The sequence below is a fragment of the Lutra lutra genome, chromosome 17, assembly GCF_902655055.1.
Source record: "Lutra lutra chromosome 17, mLutLut1.2, whole genome shotgun sequence".
Lineage (NCBI taxonomy): Eukaryota > Metazoa > Chordata > Mammalia > Carnivora > Mustelidae > Lutra > Lutra lutra.
In genome coordinates this window covers 59,092,965-59,111,874 of record NC_062294.1, presented here as the reverse complement: position 1 = coordinate 59,111,874, position 18,910 = coordinate 59,092,965, and the positions used below count along the sequence as shown (strand labels likewise).

Genomic DNA, 18,910 nt, shown 5'->3' with positions numbered 1-18,910 from the left:
AGTATGGCAGTGGCAAAGTGTTTGACCGGAGGGAGAATGTTACTTGGCATCTGAGAGTTCATACCCAAGGCTTCCCTGCATACTGTGTGTGTTTCATACACATGCAGTTTGTGCTATGCCTGCAACGTTACCTTTACCTGCTGCTGAGCCCTGGCACTACAGAGACTGGAGGCCAGTATCCCAAAATGCGACGTGGTTCTCAGTAGAGGGACATTCTTTCCACGCATGAGAGTTCTTTACTGTCACGTGACCTGCAAAGAGACCTGGCCTCACTTTGTCCCATAGCAGAAGCAATGTGCTTTGCAGATGAAGGGCCCTCCTCCCTCATGGTCCATTGTCTCCCCCATGTAACTTTGTTTCCACGGGCTTGCTGTGCTCTTGCTGGTGTGATGGGCAGGAGTCACAAGAACCCCATCCTTCGTGCCCATTAACCCACATGTACCTTGTGTCGTGGAAATACATGGGTGGCTGAGACATGGCCTTGCTGTCTGGAAGGGAAGAACATGTGGTAACACAGAGGGGTGGTGTAGCAACGCTGCTATGACAGTAATGTGCCTGGACTCCTTATGTAGCATAATCAGGGTCAACACTTAGGTATGGAGGACAGATGTCCATTGGGAAGAGTGGTCCAGTGGCTGAGGGCTTGGGTCCTTGGGACAGTTGGAATTCTAACACTTCCAAGCTGTGCCCATCACCATCTGGGTGACCTCAGTCATGTCATTTCCCCACAGGCCTTTCTTGTATAAGTGGGAAGATGTATGTTCACTGTCAAGCATGGACCGAGGAGCAGACAGTACACAAACGGTGACAGCATGCAGACCCATATGGGATGGAGGAACCCTGGCCATGTTCAACGATGAGGAAGAACATTTTTGGCAAAGGGAACAGCATATGTGAAGACATTGAAGCTGGCAAGAACTGGCCTTATTAGAGGAAACAGCTGAATGCTAGTGTGTCTGGAGGAAATGAGTGGTGATCAGTAAGACAAGAGAGAACAGGGCCAGATGCACAGGGCTTTGTGGATTTTATTCTGAGTGTCCTGGGAGGCTGAGGAAGGGTTTCAGCAGGGAAGTAGCATGATCTTGTCTCTGAATTTACCCTTGGCTGCTGTGTGGAGAGTAGACTGAAGGGGGAAAAATTGATGTGGGATAGAGAGATGAGGCCACTGGGTGGTCTAGGAGTGCATTGTCATTGGACTGGTGGCATTGTAGTTGGTGGGTAGAAGATGACTTGGGACATGTTAGGAGGCAGAGCCAATAAGACATGTCCATAATTGGGATGATGGGTGAGCCCCAGGGAGTGACTTAACCTCCTCAGTGAAGAATGAGCCCTTTGCATCCTTGGGAATGTGACATGGCCTGTCCTTGTATTCTAGGTTTTCAGTCAGCACCTAGTTTGTTGAGTGAGCAAGTGAAGCTGAAGACTCCCTTTCTTGGACAGAAAAAGGCAGGACTCTTTCTCCCCTTGATGGTTAGATGGGCAGTGAATTTGCCATGGCTTTATTTCTCTGATGCTGTGGGGCCCTGGCCCTGCCGCTACCCAGATTGGTTGAATTTGGGCAGGAAGCCATGCAGGGCTGGTGAGCACCCTTCTCGGCTGTGCTTCTTACTAGTGGCCATGACAGTGCAACTCAGGGACTTCCTGGGTTCTTGGTTTCTTCCTCTGTAAAGTGGGTGATCTAATATCCTTTGTGAGTCTCAGCTTCATTACCTATGAAACAAGACTGTTGACTGACGCACCTCACCAGGTGGTTACGCAGGTTAAAGGATAGTGTTGTAAAGTACCTGGTGTCAGATTTGTGGGTATTCTTAATGTTAGCTGTTGATAAAATTATTTTCACTATGGTGTTAACCCCTTCATGCCATCCTGTTCCTTTTGCATCAGGGGATTTGTTTGTAAAAATGCACTGCAGGTGTTGATGACGTCTCAGCTGATTTTAGACCTTTAGAAGCTTGATCATAGATTCTGGTGACCGTGAGCATAAGGTCTTGGTTCCCCAGCAACCAAAGCCAGGACATTCTTTGCCCCTGGTTTCTTTCCCTGGTAGAGATGGGGTGGCTGAGGATGCAAGGAAATGTTAATTGTTCTTTGAATAGAAATTTGAAAACTGTCCTTGAAATTTATTAACGAAGATTAAGTACCTTGTGAAGAGGGGTTTTAACCATCAAAAAGTACTGACTGCTAATTTAATTTATTTCATACTTACCTAATGTAATATTTTACATATTTGGGTTTATATGTCCTCTTATTTTGTGGCTTTCTTTGCCTCACTTGTTCTTTTTCTGGTCTTTAAAAAAAACCTGTTACTTACAATCCAGATTTTTTTTAAAAATCTAGTTTAAAAAGCTTATTCTGTTTGTTATTATTTAAGCTAAAATTTACAAACACTTAAAACAGTATAGCACAGACTTATTAATGCTTTTCCATCTTCCCAGGCAATATAAGGGACTTAGAAGATTAATATGTTCTATCTCAGTATATGTGTTGTTGAGATTATGAATCTTAATTCTATTAATCTGACTCCACAAGGAAATGTTATTCATGTTTAATGCAAATAATAAGCAGATGTACCAATCCACATATGTATTCCCCTCTTGGGTCCTCATTCCTTCTATCACTATAAATATTTCATCTAAGATTACTTTCCAAAATTCTTAAGTATAACCTTTAGGATTTTATTTTGTGTGTATTAATCTTCCATTAAATTCCTCATTTTTGGTTTGAAATAGTCTTATTTTGTATTCTTTCTTGAAATTTTGACGTATATAGAAATCTAGGTTGGCATGGTTTTTTTCCTTCAGCTGATCCTTGAATGGGTCCTTCCGCAGTGTCACAGAACAATAATTATATAGTGACAACTATATAATTATGTGTGTGGTCTTAAGAATAGAAGTATTAGGTGTGTCTGGCTGGCTCAGTCAGTAGATCATGCGACTCTTGATCCCAGGGTTCTGAGTGTGAGCCCCAGCTTGGGTGTAGAGATTACTTAAAATCTTAAAAACAAAAAAATAGAAATACTAACATTAAGAAGGAGGCATGGAGGGGTGCCTGGGTGGCTTGGTGGGTTGAAGCCTCTGCTTTAGGCTGAGGTCATGATCCCAGGATCCTTGGATCAAGCCCCTTGGATCCAGCTCTCTGCTTGGCAGGGAGTCTACTTCCCCCTCTCTCTGCCTGCCTCTCTGCCTACTTGTGATCTCTCTCTCTCTCTCTCTCTGAAATAAATAAAATCTTAGAAAAAGAAGGCATGGAGTTTTGGGTTACCACCCAAAGGGTAGTAGTGCTGAATATGTAGGAAGAATAATAAAATGGATATCTGATGAATTGTACAAGGAAGTGGGTAGATGCTCTCCAATCCGGTTTTCCCTTTATGGACACACAGCTTTGTCTACATGAGCCATGTAAATGAGTTTTGGGCAATGAAATACAGGCATAAGTTATTAGGCAATTATATCTTCATTACGCTTTCTCATTTGTGTTCCTCCACGGGATATCTTCTCTAGCATCTGTGATTTCAGTTTGCACACACCTCCCCAGGATTTAGCTGCAGGTTCAGGCATGGATTGGGGCCCTTCTGGATACATTTTTAACATATTCCTGTGTGAGGTTAATGCTACTGGTTTGGGAAGTACTGGATTAGAGCACTATTTAATGTTAGTACACGATGATTCTGCAAGTTATCTTTATGTCGCCTATTTTTAAACCTCTTAAATATTCCTTGTCGTGTAGTGTTGTTAACCATGGTCATCATGCTGCACGTTTCACCCCAGGGCTTATTTACGGTTTTGTTTTTTCATTTAATGAGCAAAATTTATTAAGTCATTATGCAGGTGTATACAAAACACAAATATTACAAAGAAGGTAATGACAGGTGAGGGGAAGGCATTGTTAGGGGCTGCAGCCTGCACCAGATGCTGCTCAGGGGCTGAGGCTGGTTGCTCCACTGAGGCAGGTGGCGGTTCAGGCCGCTCAGCAACTGCAGGAGCAGGGGCAGGACCCTGCTGGACCTCCAAGTAACGCAAAGGGGCTGATGGCTCTTGCGTCTCAGGAGAGTGAATTAGAGCCCTGACTACCAGGGGAGGTGGTGTCACTGCTCTTCTTGACTGGTGAACCACAGCACCAGGGATGGGGTGGGCCAGCTCAGGCTCCAAAGATGCAGCAGGTGCCAGAATGGGTGCTGGTACGAGTTCCTGAGGTGGATCACGATCTTGTTCTGCGGCTGGTGCTTGAACCAGTCGCAGGCTCGGTCAGCTCGGAGCGCGGCCAGAGGCCAGGGCGACGGGAGCAATCGGGTGCCGTTCTCTGAGGGCGCACCGAGGAGTGGGGCCCCGGGCTCTGGGCTCCTCCGGGCCGGAGACTGGGAGGCCACTATCCTCATTCCCGTCCTCTGGAACTCCACCTTATTTACGGGTTGTTTTTTTTTTTTTTTTAAGATTTTATTTATTTGACAGGCAGAGATCACAAGTAGGGGGAGAGGCAGGCAGAAGGAGAGGAGGAAACAGGCTCCCTGCTGAGCAGAGAGCCGGATGTGGGGCTCGATCCCAGGGTCCTGGGATCATGACCTGAGCGGAAGGCAGAGGCCTCAACCCACTGAGCCACCCAGGCGCCCCTACGGTTTTTAAATATAATTTTTTCCTCAGAGGTTGAAGAGGCTTGCTTAAGGCCAGTAAGGAGAAGTCTCCCATTAGGGCTCACCCAGGATGGGGCTTTCGCCCAGGTGGCCCCACCGCCCTTGCATCTGGAGTCCTAAAGCAGTACTTCCCACGGTCCCTCCCAGTGCTATGTATGACAGTACATTCACAGCAGTAGTATGACGGCCAAGGTTGTGGGGACTGGGGAGGGCCCAGCCCAACCTGGTCACGTGCAGGACAGAAACTACATTACCCAACAGGCTGTGCCCTGTGCGTGGCAGCCATCAGTCGTCCCATAAGAACCCAGGAGGGAGGCGTCCCCCCCACCCTGCCTCCGAGGAAGCGGGAGCGGACATTCCCATGACGTCATAGAGGCTCGGCGGGGGGGGGGGGGGGGTCTGTGCCTGTTTGCTGACAGTGGCGGGGAGAAGGAAAGGAGAGCAGGACCCCACCCCACCCCCACGCTTTTGCATGAGCTGTGCCAACCTGGCCCCTCACTCCCCCAGACCCGCACGGGTCTCCAGCCCTCCGGCACCCGTGGCCGTCGGGGCCCTTTCCAGGAGGCCGGCTGAGGCCGGAAGTGTGGTGGGCCGCGGTCACGCCCCACCTGCGGCCCCGCAGGGTGGGAGCAGATGCAACTCCCAGGGCCCCAGCAACCCCTCCCAGTTTGTGTGGTGGGCCGGAGGTGGGCGAGTGGGTGCGGGTTGCGGGGACCCTCGGGTCTGTGGGGCCCCCTCGCCCTCCCAGTCCCACAGGCCCGATATAAAGGTCCTGGAGCTCCTCGCCCTCCCCTGTGCCCACCTGAGTTTGGGCTCCTGGAGGCGAGTGGTGGTTGGCCCAAGGCCCTCAGTCGAGACCAGGAGCCTGTCCCGTTCTGGAACCGCAGGGCACGGAGTGAGGTTTTCCCATCACGAGAGCCAGCACGGACATGCGCTTGGATGTGGTGCTGGGCGGGTCATTCCACGAACATGCGTCCGCTCGGTGTCTGTCGGCTCCGGGCGACCCGCTCCGTGTCTGACGGCTCCGGGCGAGTTCACAATTGTTCTGACTCCGTGGAAGACGCCTTTGGCAAGGTGACAGGGCGGTGTGGAATCTAGATGGCTTTGGGTGACGCGAAGTTTAACAGCATCACTTCTTCCATCTGTTAGCGCAGGGCATCCTTTCACTGATTTGTAAGCTGTTGGTTTTCAGATGCCCGAGGCAGGCTGAGAAAATTCCCATCTAACCCTCATTTGCCGCGAGATTTTATCACAGGCTGAGTTTGAGTCTGTGAAATGCTCCCACCAGTCTTCGATGGCTTTCATTTTCCCGGTAATACGGACTGCGTTAGACTCCGTTATTAGGTCATTCTGGCGTACCTGATAAACCACACCAGGGTATGACTTATTGGGGCTTATATATGTGCATAGAAGGGTTCAATTTGCTAAAATTTTGTTAAACTTTTTGACTCCATTAGTTAACATACAGTGTTATATTAGTTTCAGGTATTCAATGTTGTGATTCCACAACTGCACACATCACCAAGTGTTCATTTTGATACGTGCACTCCCTAATCCCCCTCACCTATTAGCCCCCTCCCCTCTGGTAACCATCAGTTTATTCTCTATTGTTAAGAATCTGTTTCTTGGGTTGTTTTTTTTTTTCCCTATTGCTTGCTTGTTTCTTAAATTCCTCATAAGAAGGGTGCCTGGGTGGCTTAATCGGTTAGGTGTGCCTTCAGCTCGGGTCATGATCCTGGGGTCCTGGGATCAAGCCCCGCATGGGGCTCTCTGCTCAGCGGGGAGCCTGTTTCCCTTCCTCTCTCTCTGCCTGCCTGCCTACTTGTGATCTCTCTCTCTGTCAAATAAATAAATAAAAATCTTTATAAAAAAATGTTTAAACCACAGGTTTGTGGTAATTTGTTAGGATAGTACTAGAAAGCTAATACATCAGCATTATTCTGTGAGCATTTACTGACTAATCCAAGGCTATTTCCTAGGCTCATGTACTTTCCTGCACCAACATGGAAACAGCTTCTAAGGAGTTCTGGTTCTTTTTACTGAAAACCTGTACCAGTAACTGGGTATGCTCACATCTACTGAAACGCCACTGCTTTCTAGGCTCTTTCAGAAGAGTTAGGGGATATGTACACACATAAGTATTTCTACATACACTGAAAATCTTTAAGTACATTTAAATCCACAAAGATTTCACAAGCTTGGATAAGGACTCATAAGACGCCAGGATACTCAGATTAGGCTTTAATTTACAAGCAAAGATATAGTACCATAAGAGAAAAAGAATGTAATACCAAATGTGCAGCTGCTAACAAATAAAGACATAGAAATTTATGAAAATTAACAAATTCTGCCCTAGGAAAGAGACTGTTAAGAACTGAAAATTTTTTAAAAAGGAAAAAAAAAGGGGAAAGAAACTCAAAGGCATAAACTGTGAGAAAACACTGGTAAAGCATATACCAAATAAGGAACCTCTATGTAGATTATATTAAATCACAAAACAATAAGAAACTGACCCAATTTTTATAAAAGGAAGCAAAAAACATGAAAAGATAATTCACTACAGATGTATGGGTGGCAGGTTAAGCAGAGACAGATGCTCAACACTGAGTCATTAGAGAGACAGGTCACAGCCACAAACTTACTAGAATGGCTGGAGTGAATGGCCCATGTCTTACATACAAGGATCAGCAACACTGTGAAGAAACTGGAAATCTAATACTCTGGAAGGAAATATGAAATAGCACAACCATCTAGAACACAAGTTGGCAAGTTCTCATAAAGTTAAATATTTAGATCAACTTCCTGCATGACAGTGTGTGAGGAGCTTTGCAGGCCTGCTTCCCATCAAAACTGGGGAAAATGATAAAAACACAACTTAAGAGTCTCCGGAAATGGTCCTAGGGCATATGGCGAATGAAGAAGCACTTCCTCAAGAACATCTAATATTCAATAAGAACAGCAAGAGCCAGTCACATTGAACTAAGCCCATTCCCTCTCTCCCCACTCCAATGATAGAGGTGGCCACTCCATCCAGACTAGTACAGCCAAGAATACAGGGCTCTCTCCCCCTGGAGCTTCCAGACAAAGAATTCTCTTCTCAGGAGGCAGTAGGTCAGGATATTGGGATGAACGATGTTCAGCTGCTGGCTCCCTCTTAAGGGCTACTTCCAGAGCTGCTCTGTTTTGTTAGGTTGACAAGGAGACTGCGTGTGTACTGCACTCCTAAGGTCTCTCTCCAGTCTGAACATTCTGGTGCTCAACAAGGTGAAGCCTTTGGCTGAAGCCTTTCTTCCCATTTACTGTATACATTAGGCTTATCTGGACTGTAAAGTTTCTGTTGCTGAATCAGAGCCGACCTCTGGTTAAAGGCTTGTCCACGTGAGCTGTATTCAAGACTTTTCTCCACCATGAACTTTCTGGTGTTGGAGGAGGTTGAAACGCTGGCTAAATGATTTCCCACAACTGCTGCACTCATAAGGCATTTCTCCAGTGTGAATCCTCCGATGTTTAACAAGGCTAGAGCTGTGGCGAAAAAATTTCCCACATTCCCTGCACTCGTAAGGTCTTGCTCCAGTGTGAACCCTCTGATGTTTAACAAGGCTAGAATTCTCGCTAAAGAATCTTCCACATTCGTTGCACTTAAAAGGCTTTTCTCCAGTGTGAACTTTCCGATGTTGCATGAGGCTAGAGCTTTGGCTAAAAAACTTCCCACATTCACTGCACTCATAAGGCCTTTCTCCAGTGTGAACCCTCCAGTGATTAATAAGGCTTGACTTGTGGCTATAGAATTTCCCACACTCACTGCACTTATAAGGTCTTTCTCCAGTGTGAACTCTCTGATGTTTCATGAGGCTTGAGTTAAAGCTGAAAAATTTCCCACATTCACTGCACTCATAAGGCCTCACTCCAGTGTGAATCCTATGATGCTGAACGAGTGTGGAATTATGCCTGAAGGCTTTCCCACATTCACTGCATGTAAAAGGCTTTTCTCCAGTGTGAACTCTCTGGTGTTGAATGAGGTCAGCATTGCGGCTAAAGGATTTCCCACATTCACTACACCCATAAGGCCTTTCTCCAGTGTGAACTATTTGATGTATAAAAAGGTTTGATTTATGGCTAAATAATTTCCCACATTCGCTACATTCATAAGGCTTTTCTCCAGTGTGTAGTCTCTGGTGCTGAACAAGTAAGTATTTCTGACCAAAGGCTTTCCCACATTCGCTGCATTTGTAATGCCTTTTCCCAGGGTGAAAGGCCTCCCCACTTTTGGTGCTCCCTTGTGGCTCTTCTCCGGCACGGGTCACCTGATGGTTGAGAAAACCAGAACTAACTGGGAATTCCGTTCTACCCTCCACACGCTCTTCTGTTCTCAGAGGTTTCTCTCCACAGTGCAGCCTCTGGTGTTGAAGTTTTGCTCTGAGCACCCCTTCTATATAAACACTCTGCTCCCGAAGGGCTTCCTCAGCTTCCGCTCTATGGCGCCAACCTGAAAGCAAAGAGATGCTGATGAAGTGTCTGCAGGCGTCAGTGGGAGGGCGCAGTGTGCTTACAGATGTCTCACACACCCAGGGAACAGTCCGTCATGGTGCTGGCAGAATCAGGCCTGAGGTTCAGAGTGAGGAAGGGCTCGCTGTGCCGCGCCGGACCTGGCAAGCTCGTGGGTTTGTGGGAGGCCTCAGGAGCAGTGAGGACACCAGGACAGAGTGCAGCTCAGGGAGGAGAGGCTGGGTCTCCAACACACTCCTCTGCAAATGGCCTTCCGCAAGGCTGCTGACGACCCGGGAACACAGTGCAGGAGGGTATGGGCAGGCCCAGAGAACAATCAAATGCAACCAAATGGCTGGTGTTCAGGGACTCTTAAGGATACATGCACACACCTCATGACACATTCTCTGAAAGCTGTATTATGACCCTGAAAACTGCATATTCTGCTGCCTCAACCTCCCCACAGACAGGCCATGAACTCTGCGACCACATACACTAGTGTGACATGGGCCCCTGCCACAAATCCTCCTTCCTACCCTCCCCCTTGACTGTGACCTAGCCCCATTCACATGCACCAGCAAAATCCCCTCACTCCTTTTCTTGTGCGGCCCACCCTGACTCCCCATGAGGGGGATCGCAGCAGGTCCTCTCTACTTCCACCCCGGCCTGGCTGGGCCTGTTCCCTTGGGACTCCCTCCCAGGTGACCCCCCCCCCCTTTCTCTGTATGCAGTGACTATCTCTCCAAGACCTCTGAGTATAATAAATTCTGTTATTCCTGCACCTCTCCTGTCGTGGCTGCTCCTATTTTCATAAGAGAATACAAAATGATTTACGTAGCAAACAGGATGGTCTGTGATGCCAGTCACTCACAAGTGAGGGAAGATTTAGTAAATGCCCCTTAACTGCTTGGCTTACTAACTAGTACTAGTTACTTACTAACTAGTAAGATACTACTTACTATCTGGAAAGGCTGGGTGTCGTGCTGGCCTTCCTGTGTGCTGCTCTGGGCTGCTCTGTGTGGCCTCTCTCAGGTACTGCCAAGGCTTTCCACCCTAAACTGTGGCACTCATTCCCCTAAAATACCCTGAGACTTCACTTCTGGCCAGCCCTGACTCAACAGGGTGCTGGTGAGGAGAAGGAGTGTTCTCCTAGTGCTCCTGTAAGGGACAGACGGGTAGCATTGGTAAAAACATTATGAAGGCTCCACTGGAATCGAGCGTGAGCGTGGAAGGGTAACATCCTTGCAGTCACCAAAGAAACACTGCATATCAGTTGTTGGCTATTAGCTGATCTGTCAGCAGAGGAGGGCTGGGTAGCCCTTAGGAGAGAGAACTCCTGTGGACTTGTGGCACCAGGACTGGGAGGTTTCTCGTGTTCCCATTCTAGTCCATGTTGCCCCTCAATCCTAAGCGGGGATGTGGCATCTCAGTCAGGAAGTCTGCCATGGCACACTGAGAGGGTTGGTGCTGCTGGTGTCCCCTGCACTGTGTGTGTCACCGCTGGGGCTCTTTGCCTCCCAAGCCCATGGGCATCAATGGGTCCCATCCCTGGAGATAAATGGCTCCAGTTCTTATGGCCGAGGATCCCAGCATTTCATTCTAGCACCTCTCAATAACCAGAGGAAGTTAGCCAATAATACAAGAAAGGTAAACGCCTTTGAAACCCTTCTGGGTTCTGCTTCATGCCACTGCCTATCAACTTGCCAACTCTGCTCCCAAGGTCCGAGACTGATCCCAAAAGGACATCCGGCCACCACAGCTCTTCTCAACAGTCCAATCCAGCTGAGGTCACCCTAAGAGATGGGCCACAGGAAGGAAGCACCCCATGTCTTTCCAGACCCAGCAGGTCAAGAACACAAATCACAAGGAATTAGAAACTGAAACAAGTGACTTCAGAAGACTGGGAATCCAAACTACTCTGAAAGATTTCATGCAAAGAGATGGGGGAATAGGCGCTCCCTGGTTACCAGGAGTGCTTAGTTCGGCCCTGCAGCTCCTGCTCACAGGCGGCCGCAGAGACGAGGCAGCTGCCAGCCTTACTGAAGAGCCTAAGATACATACTTTACTTAAAGATCCTCTGGCCCGACAAGTTTGAATCTCCCATGGCATTTTGGGCTGAAGTCACCCAAGGAGGATAGAGGACATCCCTAAGGCCAGGGCAGGGGTGACAGAGGCCACAACTTTTGATGCGATTAGAAAAGCCTCAGGTGAGGAATCTGAAAATTCTACCAGGCCTCAGGGTTCGGAAGCCCTGCCTTTACTGACTGGGATTTTCACGGCCTGGAGACAGGCAACAGAACCATAAGGAAGCCCTCAGGCTCCTCTGCTCCTCCGCAGAAACGAGGACGGTTCGGCGGGTCTGTCAGTCGGTACTCAGAACAATCCCCGAGTGTGTTTTCAATCCAGGGGAGGCCCCTTTGTCAGAGTCTAGGAGTTGTTGCAGGTGCCCTTCCCAACAGAGGGCGGCGCTGCTTAATCTCACCGACAGTCTCACACCACACAGGACGGAACTGGTTTCCCGATGGGCCATGAGGGCTCCCCCGACTGACACAGTCTGGCTCACCACATGGGCCTCCCCGTGTGCAGGTCCCCCCCCCACACTTATGCTACTTAGTCTGCTCCTTCTTTCCCAACTTGCTGACACCCCTACTGCCTCTGGGGGACTCAAGGACAACTGAGAGACCCCACGAACTAACTACTAGGCAAGCCATCCCCAAATTACAATAGCTATAGGAACTATTAGAGGAGCCTCACCCTTTATTATCCACAGGTCTGGTGGCTCAGGGAGCCACTACTCTGGAACCACCCAAGGATGCTTCCAGTTCCAAAATCCACAACCCCCAAGGCCAAGCCGGTGAGGGTTCAGCTAGTCCTCAGGCCCCGTAATACCACCCAAGGGCAATCACCCACATACAACTCAACTAATTCCCTGGAACTCTTAGACATCTCCTAACTTTATGGGCTACAAGAGCCCAAGTCACCAACATTCCAAGCAACCCATTCAGACTTAAAGGAGGTGCCCCTCTCAACTACTGGGTAATGCCAGTAAAACCACTTGTGCCAAAGAAACCGCACTCAATGTCAGCATTGCAACGGTCCTTCTTAATTGGCTGCCTGTCACCGGGACCCCTAACACTTTGTGTTTTCCTGTTATAGACAGAGGTGCCACAAAGCTGGAATGAGCCAAGGTCCCTGGTGCTACCAGTCAGAATCACCAAATGGAAACCTCTGGGGCTGCCCCTGCTGCTAAAGGTAGGAAACACACCACAGTATCACCTAAAACAAGGGACTGCTGGCCTTCAGAGTGCTGTTCAAGATCTACTAAATGAAGGAGTGATGATTCTCATAATTTCTCCTTTCAGTGATCCTATCTGGCCAGTTTTCAAGGTTTCTACCAACAGTGCCACTTAACTATTGATTATCAAAACCCCAAAGCTTAAGCTCTCCCCATCAAGGCTCTAATACCTAACATAATTGAATTAACTGAAGATATCCAAAGGGTACCCAGTGACAACTTTGCTGTGGCAGATCTGGGCAACATATTTTATTCAGTGCCTATCACCAGTCACAGCCGCTGTTCACCTCTACCTTTCAAGGAACCCAACATAGATTTACTGAGTTGTCCATGAGAAATTTTTTAAGATTTTATTTATTTATTTGACAGAGAGAGATCACAAGTAGGCAGAGAGGCAGGCAGACAGAGAGCGGGGAGCAGGCTCCCTGCTGAGCAGAGACACCCCCGCCGATGCAGGGCTCGAACCCAGGACCCTGAGATCATGACCTGAGCTGAAGGCAGAGATTTAACCCACTGAGACACCCAGGTGCCCGTCCATGAGTAATTTAAACAACCCAGTTACTGCCCACAATCGGTACTGTTAGGACCCAGACAGGGTCCCCCCAAAGCACCTGGTGTGCTTACACCACCTGCCTTTGTTCCCAACGTACTCACGCAGGATGACTGCAAATTATAATCAAGTGACCCCCACGGACTTCTTCCTTGTGCCCCTGAGCCAGCTGCACTAGACAGTTCCCCATGTTAGGTCTCTTGCCCTCCTCATGCTAACTACCTCACGGGCACATTATTCTGTAAATAACAGCACCTCAGGGGCACCTGGGTGGCTCAGTCCATTAAGCATCCAACTTCTGGTTTCGGCTCAGGTCATGATCTCGGAGTCATGGAATCGAGCCCGGTGTCAGGCTCCACGCTCAGCGCAGAGTCTGCCTAAGATTGTCTCCCTTTCCGCCACTCGTGCACTCTCTCTTTCCAACAAATCAGTAACAGCACCTCTGGGTTCTACTGTGGCCCAAACTCATGGGTATAGCGCTTTATATACTCTCCCCTGCTGACGCCTGTGAGTGCACACACCAGCGTGCAGCGGGTACCCTGAGGGGCCCCATGGTTCTTTATCCGCCAGGTTCTTCCCCTTGGCTATCACACCAGGCAAAACAGGCAATTTTTATTCCCATCTTATCAGGACCCACCATACCACAGGAGACGCCAGAGCTGGCCCCAGTAGAGCAGGCTTTGTGTCCAACGACATCGCATCATGACTGCCAACCAGCACCTCTTGGCAGCACACTCAAGACTATGGACAAAGGCTGCTAAATATTGTCCCTTATGCAACAAGCATGCAAATCTCTAAGCCCAGATGGTCATGGGTAACAGACCGGCTTAACTGTTTGCTAGCCAGGAAAGGAGTGTTGGAGCTATTCGGGGTACCTCCTGCTGTATGTAAATCAGTAATTACAGAGAGTTAGAAGCAAAGCTATGAAAATTAGGCCAAGAAGTAAAAAATCTTTCATAATATTCCAAAACCTTCCAGTAGATTCCCTTAAACCAAGAGGTACATGAGGTGTTCCCTTGGCTTTCTCCCCACTAAGCGCAGGCCTGCCTGTGGCCCAGGTTTCAAACCCTCATCATACGCCTACTAGGACTCCTCAGTTGTCACCTATGTCAAAGTTTGCCTTTGATGGGTAGACCTAGCTATTCCAGTCACCTTTAACGTCCCTACAACCCAGGTAGCAAGCAGTAGCCATCACAGTTAGTACTGGTAATGATGTTGAGACTTCCCAGCGTTCATTGTATTGTAACCTTTTAAATTTTGTATTTTCCTGTTGTCTCAACATCCCCACAAACAGGCTGTGAGCACCCCACCCAGGTGACCAGCTTAATCAAGTGATAAGGCTGGTTCCTGCCACAAGTCCCCCTTCTTGCTCCCTCCTGTGACCTAGTGACACTCAAATGTTCCAGATGAAATCCACTCACACCGAATCTTGTGTAGCCCCCAACCCCAGACCCCAGGAAAGGCACATGCTCATAGGTCCTCACTCACTCTCCGCTTCCCCCTGCCTGCCTGAGCCCACTCCCTGGGTGCTCCCTCCCCTGGGAACAACTCCCCACGCTCACCCCCAGCATGTCGCGACTATCTCTCTAGACCTGAGCAGAATAAGCTTTGTTTCTCCTGAGCTGCTCCTATGTCTCCTCTTGTGGCCGTGCCTGACTGACCATCTCACGAAGAATACAAAGGAAGGCCACTGCTGGGGAGCACTGCAGAGGGAGCAGTAGGAAGGCTAGAGAGGTGGGGGACAGCCGTGGGTCAAAAATCGAAGTAGACATAGTAAGTGTGCAACTGAGAAAAGATGGAAATTAGCCATGGACCGTGCCTTGGCACCAAATCATCAGGGCCCAGCAGAAGGGTTCCTGGTGTGTCCTGAGACCATCCCCGGGTTCACACCTGCCCAGCTCCGCCCTCTAAGTACCTCTCGGCGCGACTGCAGTCAGGACTGCACAGGGAGGCACAAAGGGTTCTCTCCACCACTCCAACTGGGTGATTGCATGAGCGCTGGAAGATGCAAGTCCTGGGGGAGAGAGAACACAAGCGGGTCAAAGTGACCACCCCACAGCAGCCCACAGGAAAGGAAACTAAGTATTAGAGGAGAAAGTGGAGGAGACTCTTGCGAGAACAACCCAGGGAGGCAGTTGCCATGTCGGCGCCTCAACTGCTGGGACAGGCACTGCCCGTATGTCAGCCAGGGAAGGAGAGCAGAGCCTAGGGCACGGAGCTGCTGGGGATCTTTATGGCATCCCCAGGCCACAGGGAGGCCAACAGGCTGTAATCTGTTAGGCTGACGGCAAGACTCCTAATCCCCAAATCCAAATGCAGCTTTGGGGCAGCAAGTACTGAGGCTGCTCAAGAGAGAAGGGGTGGTGCACGTAGCCCAGGCTATCACAGCACCTACTCCCGTGCACAGGGCAGGAAGAAACGCCCGTGGTCCAGCCCTGGGAAGGCGAGACCTGCCCCTGAGGGAAAGGGGAAGAGCGGAGCCCAGCCCAGGACGCTGCAATGGGTTGTGAGGACCTTACCCAGAGAGGCCATCAGTGCAAAGTTCTCCAGCATCACATCACGGTACAGGAGCCTCTGGGCTTCATCAAGGAGCCCCCACTCCTCCCAAGAGAAGTGGACAGCCACATCCTCAAAGGTCACGTGGTCCTGTCAAGACAGAAAGGTTGAGCTGATGTGTGGCTTCCTTTCCCAAGACCCTCACAAGCATCCACCCTCTTCCAGAGGTCCCCACCTTAGAGATACCAAGCCCTGGGACAACTGATGGCTGCTTGCTCCTCACTGTCCCAAGAGGCCCTGTGTTCAGCCCTCAGCAACAACAAGTGCGCAGGTAAATGCCATCTGAGCTCTGGGCCTGCCAGACAATTGACCTGGGGTCTCCTAGACTGTGCTGTCCAAACATAACTAACTTTGGGCCACTGTTCTCCCTTTGGCTCCCAGTACAAGAGCCTGGAGCCATCAGTTTACACTCCCACCCAACATGCACATTGCTGTACCACACCTCCCTTCACTGCCACCAGCACCCCCAACTCACATCCTGCATCTCCCTGGCCTCACCACATGCTAGTGTGGCACATGCCATCCAGAGGGTGCCTGGAAAATGTAATCAGAATCCCATTCTGTCCCAGAATTCCAATTACCCCAACTGCCAGAGGCAACCCCTCAGCCTGCTTTCAAGGCCTTCCTGCCAGGCCCATATCCTTGTTTCATCCTCAGCCACCAGGAACTACACAGAGATCTCAGACACCCTTGGACCTCTTCCACTTCTGTGTTGCAAAGGTGTCCCCTCACCTGTCAGTTTCCTCTGATGCTTATTCGAAGCCCAAGCCCACTTGTCTCTCCAGGGAGGCCTACAATTGTCCCAAAGGATCCCATTTTCTCTTGAGCTAATCCCCTGGTCCCAGCAAGGGTCAGAACAAGAGCCTGGGAATCCCAGAGCTGAATGAATAAGCAGTGGCACCAGCCTCACTGTCACCTCGCTGCTTTGTCTCTGTATCTATCTCATGTCTGTTGGCCCTGTCAGACCCTCTTCATACTACACCCTGACCATAGGGACACTATTCTCTCTCCTGGGTCTTTGTGAAGCCCACTACCCCGATCCAGGTGTCCAGCAAGAGACTCAGTCCTCGGCCCCACACTCTCCTCCTTGTCACCTGAAGATGCCCCACCAAATCTGACCCCTGGCTCCGTCCCGGTCCATATACTATCCGTACGTACTCTGGGTGTCTCCAATCTGACCTCTTCACCTCAACTCCACACTCATGTCCAGATGCCCACTCGATACATGCACTGTGTGTCTCTGAAGCATCAGTTCAACACAGCCCCAACCTGACTCCTAATATTCCCACGGAAAATGACTCTTACCACCAACTCTGACATGGTGGTACTTGCCTGCTTCTAGCTACTACGGCCAAACATCTCCGAGTCACTGCTCCTTCCACTTCTCTCCCCACCCTCCACATCAAAGAGTCTGCTTGCACCTACTGAAAAAACAGACACAGATTCCCCCACATCCCACCTCCACAGCCACCATTAACACTCACTCGGACAACCGCAGCCGCCTGGTCCCCCAGTTTGCTCTCTGCTCTGCAGCGGGAGCAGCTCATTAAGTCTGGACCTGTCACTTCCCCCTTCTGCTCCAAACCTTCCCTGGCTCCCACCACTCCAGAAGAGAGGCCTAGCTCCTGCTTCCATCAGGTCTTATTTCTGTCTCCTACTCTTTCCACCAGACATGATGGACCTAAGGTTGTGTAAGCATTCCCGGCCCAGCCTCACCTCCAGCATTTTCTAACGTTCATCACCGTGAACGTAAGGTCTTACAAATGTCATGCCACTGGTTACCAGAAGTGGGAACCAATCCCTGTAATTTCTGGTCTGGACTCAGGCCCCTGACCTTAGGTGATCATCTTCCAGGGATCTGGGATGGAAGAGTAGAGACAAGGGCAGGCAAAGAGTCACAGAATCCTGCACCCCACACAGGTGGGAACTGAATAGGATGAGGATTTGGGATACTCCCTACTTACCTCTGCATGGTCTGGAAGCAAATCTGCAGCAACAGAAACCTACAGAAAAGCAAAGCCATGAGAAGCAGGCAACAGTGTTGGGCCACAAACGCCCACCCAAGCCCGTCACATCATCTGGGCTTCATCCTCAGGGATGCCCATTACCAGCTGTGTAACTTAGGATAATCATTCGACCCCCGTGTGCCTCAGTGTTGTCTTCTGTAAAATGGGGATAATAGTGGTGCCCAGCCTGTGGGGCCATTACTGGAAGTGAATTCTTTCCTAAGTAGTGACTCTTATTGTCCTCATAATTAACACCTTTGTCAATATTTTCAGTGCAAATAAACGGATAGGTATTGACAATGTGTTTTGCACATGCCTTTTAACTAAAAGAATGTGATATTTATATGAAGAAAGCGTTTATTTAAACATTACTGGTAGGGGCACCTGGGTGGCTCAGTCAGCCTTCGGCTCAGGTCATGATTCTGAGCCCCACATCGGGCTCCCTGCTCTGATAGATCTATCAGTCCGCCCTCCACTGCCGTCAGGACGGTCCAGTCCGGGTCACAGCTCTCCAGCAGTCCGTTGTATGGGCTTCCTCCACCCTCCTCACCCCATCCCTGTGTTCCCCAAAAAGCCTCTGAAAACTTTGAGCAACAGATGGGAGTCATTCCTCTGTTCACAACCCTCCGTGGCCATCAGCGCCCTCGGAACGAAGGCCTGGCCACTCGGGCTGCCTTTCCACTGTGACCGCCCCCTCTCAGGTTGTTCCGAGGACACGCGGGAGTCCCCAGCTTTAAGACTCTAGCTCGGGCCCCGTCCCTGTGCCTGTAACCTCCCCACGCCCCATCACACTGACCGACAGAAATGCGGCCGCGGACACGAGCGCCTCACCGTCCCGGACCAGGGCGGCCGCTCCCTCGGGGCTCAGCTTGCGCGGGGCGAGCCCGGTGTCAGCGCCTACCTGAGCCAGGTCCCTCCGCGCGGCCGCTGCCATCAGACTCTGTGGGCGGACACCGGGAAGAGGACCAGCCCGCGCGACCCCTATCCCTCGCCGCTGCCGTACCTCAGTCCCGCCTCCTCTCGCGGCTCCCGGGTCCCGCCACCCCAGCCCAGGTAGCCTCCCCGAACCTCTGATCAGAGAGAACGGCCCCCAGGCACCCCAAAACGCCCGCCCATGCGGCCGCGCCAGAAGTCCCGCCCTGCGCGTTCCGCCGCGGGGAACGACCGCTTTCATTGGCTGAGCGCGGGCGGCGCGGGGCGCAGCGACTTTCGGGTAATGTAGTGTCCACAGAGCCCAACGTGACGGAAGGGGGCGAACTGGAAGAGACACGGGGCGGGAGAGACCTGGGTCAAAAGCTGTCCCAGACTCTCCTCCAGAGACTGTCCTACATGTAGATGTCCCTGGATTCCGGTTTCCCTGCGGAGCTAGTGCTACTACTGTCTCTCCTTCT

General features: G+C 50.3%; 1 protein-coding gene across 1 annotated transcript; it reads right to left on the bottom strand.

The window, feature by feature from the left end:
• Window positions 1-7,867: 7,867 nt before the first annotated feature.
• LOC125088994 (zinc finger protein 773-like) lies at window positions 7,868-18,637 on the bottom strand. Its single transcript, XM_047710700.1, has 5 exons — window positions 18,421-18,637; window positions 17,478-17,516; window positions 15,477-15,603; window positions 14,873-14,971; window positions 7,868-9,113 (listed from the first exon to the last, which is right to left on the bottom strand). The coding sequence occupies exons 1-5, from the start codon at window positions 18,451-18,453 to the stop codon at window positions 8,017-8,019; spliced, it is 1,395 nt and encodes a 464-aa protein (XP_047566656.1). The 5' UTR covers window positions 18,454-18,637; the 3' UTR covers window positions 7,868-8,016.
• Window positions 18,638-18,910: the final 273 nt, after the last annotated feature.

What these genes read in the sequence shown, in the direction of transcription:
- LOC125088994 (XM_047710700.1), bottom strand. Translation starts at nt 18,453, where the DNA reads ATGGCAGCGGCCGCGCGGAGGGACCTGGCTCAG. An exon ending in CGCGGAGGGACCTGGCTCAG is followed by an intron (nt 17,517 to 18,420) that starts GTAGGCGCTGAC and finishes GCTTTTCTGTAG; the next exon opens with GTTTCTGTTGCTGCAGATTT. An exon ending in GACTGCAGTCGCGCCGAGAG is followed by an intron (nt 9,114 to 14,872) that starts GTACTTAGAGGG and finishes CTTTGCTTTCAG; the next exon opens with GTTGGCGCCATAGAGCGGAA.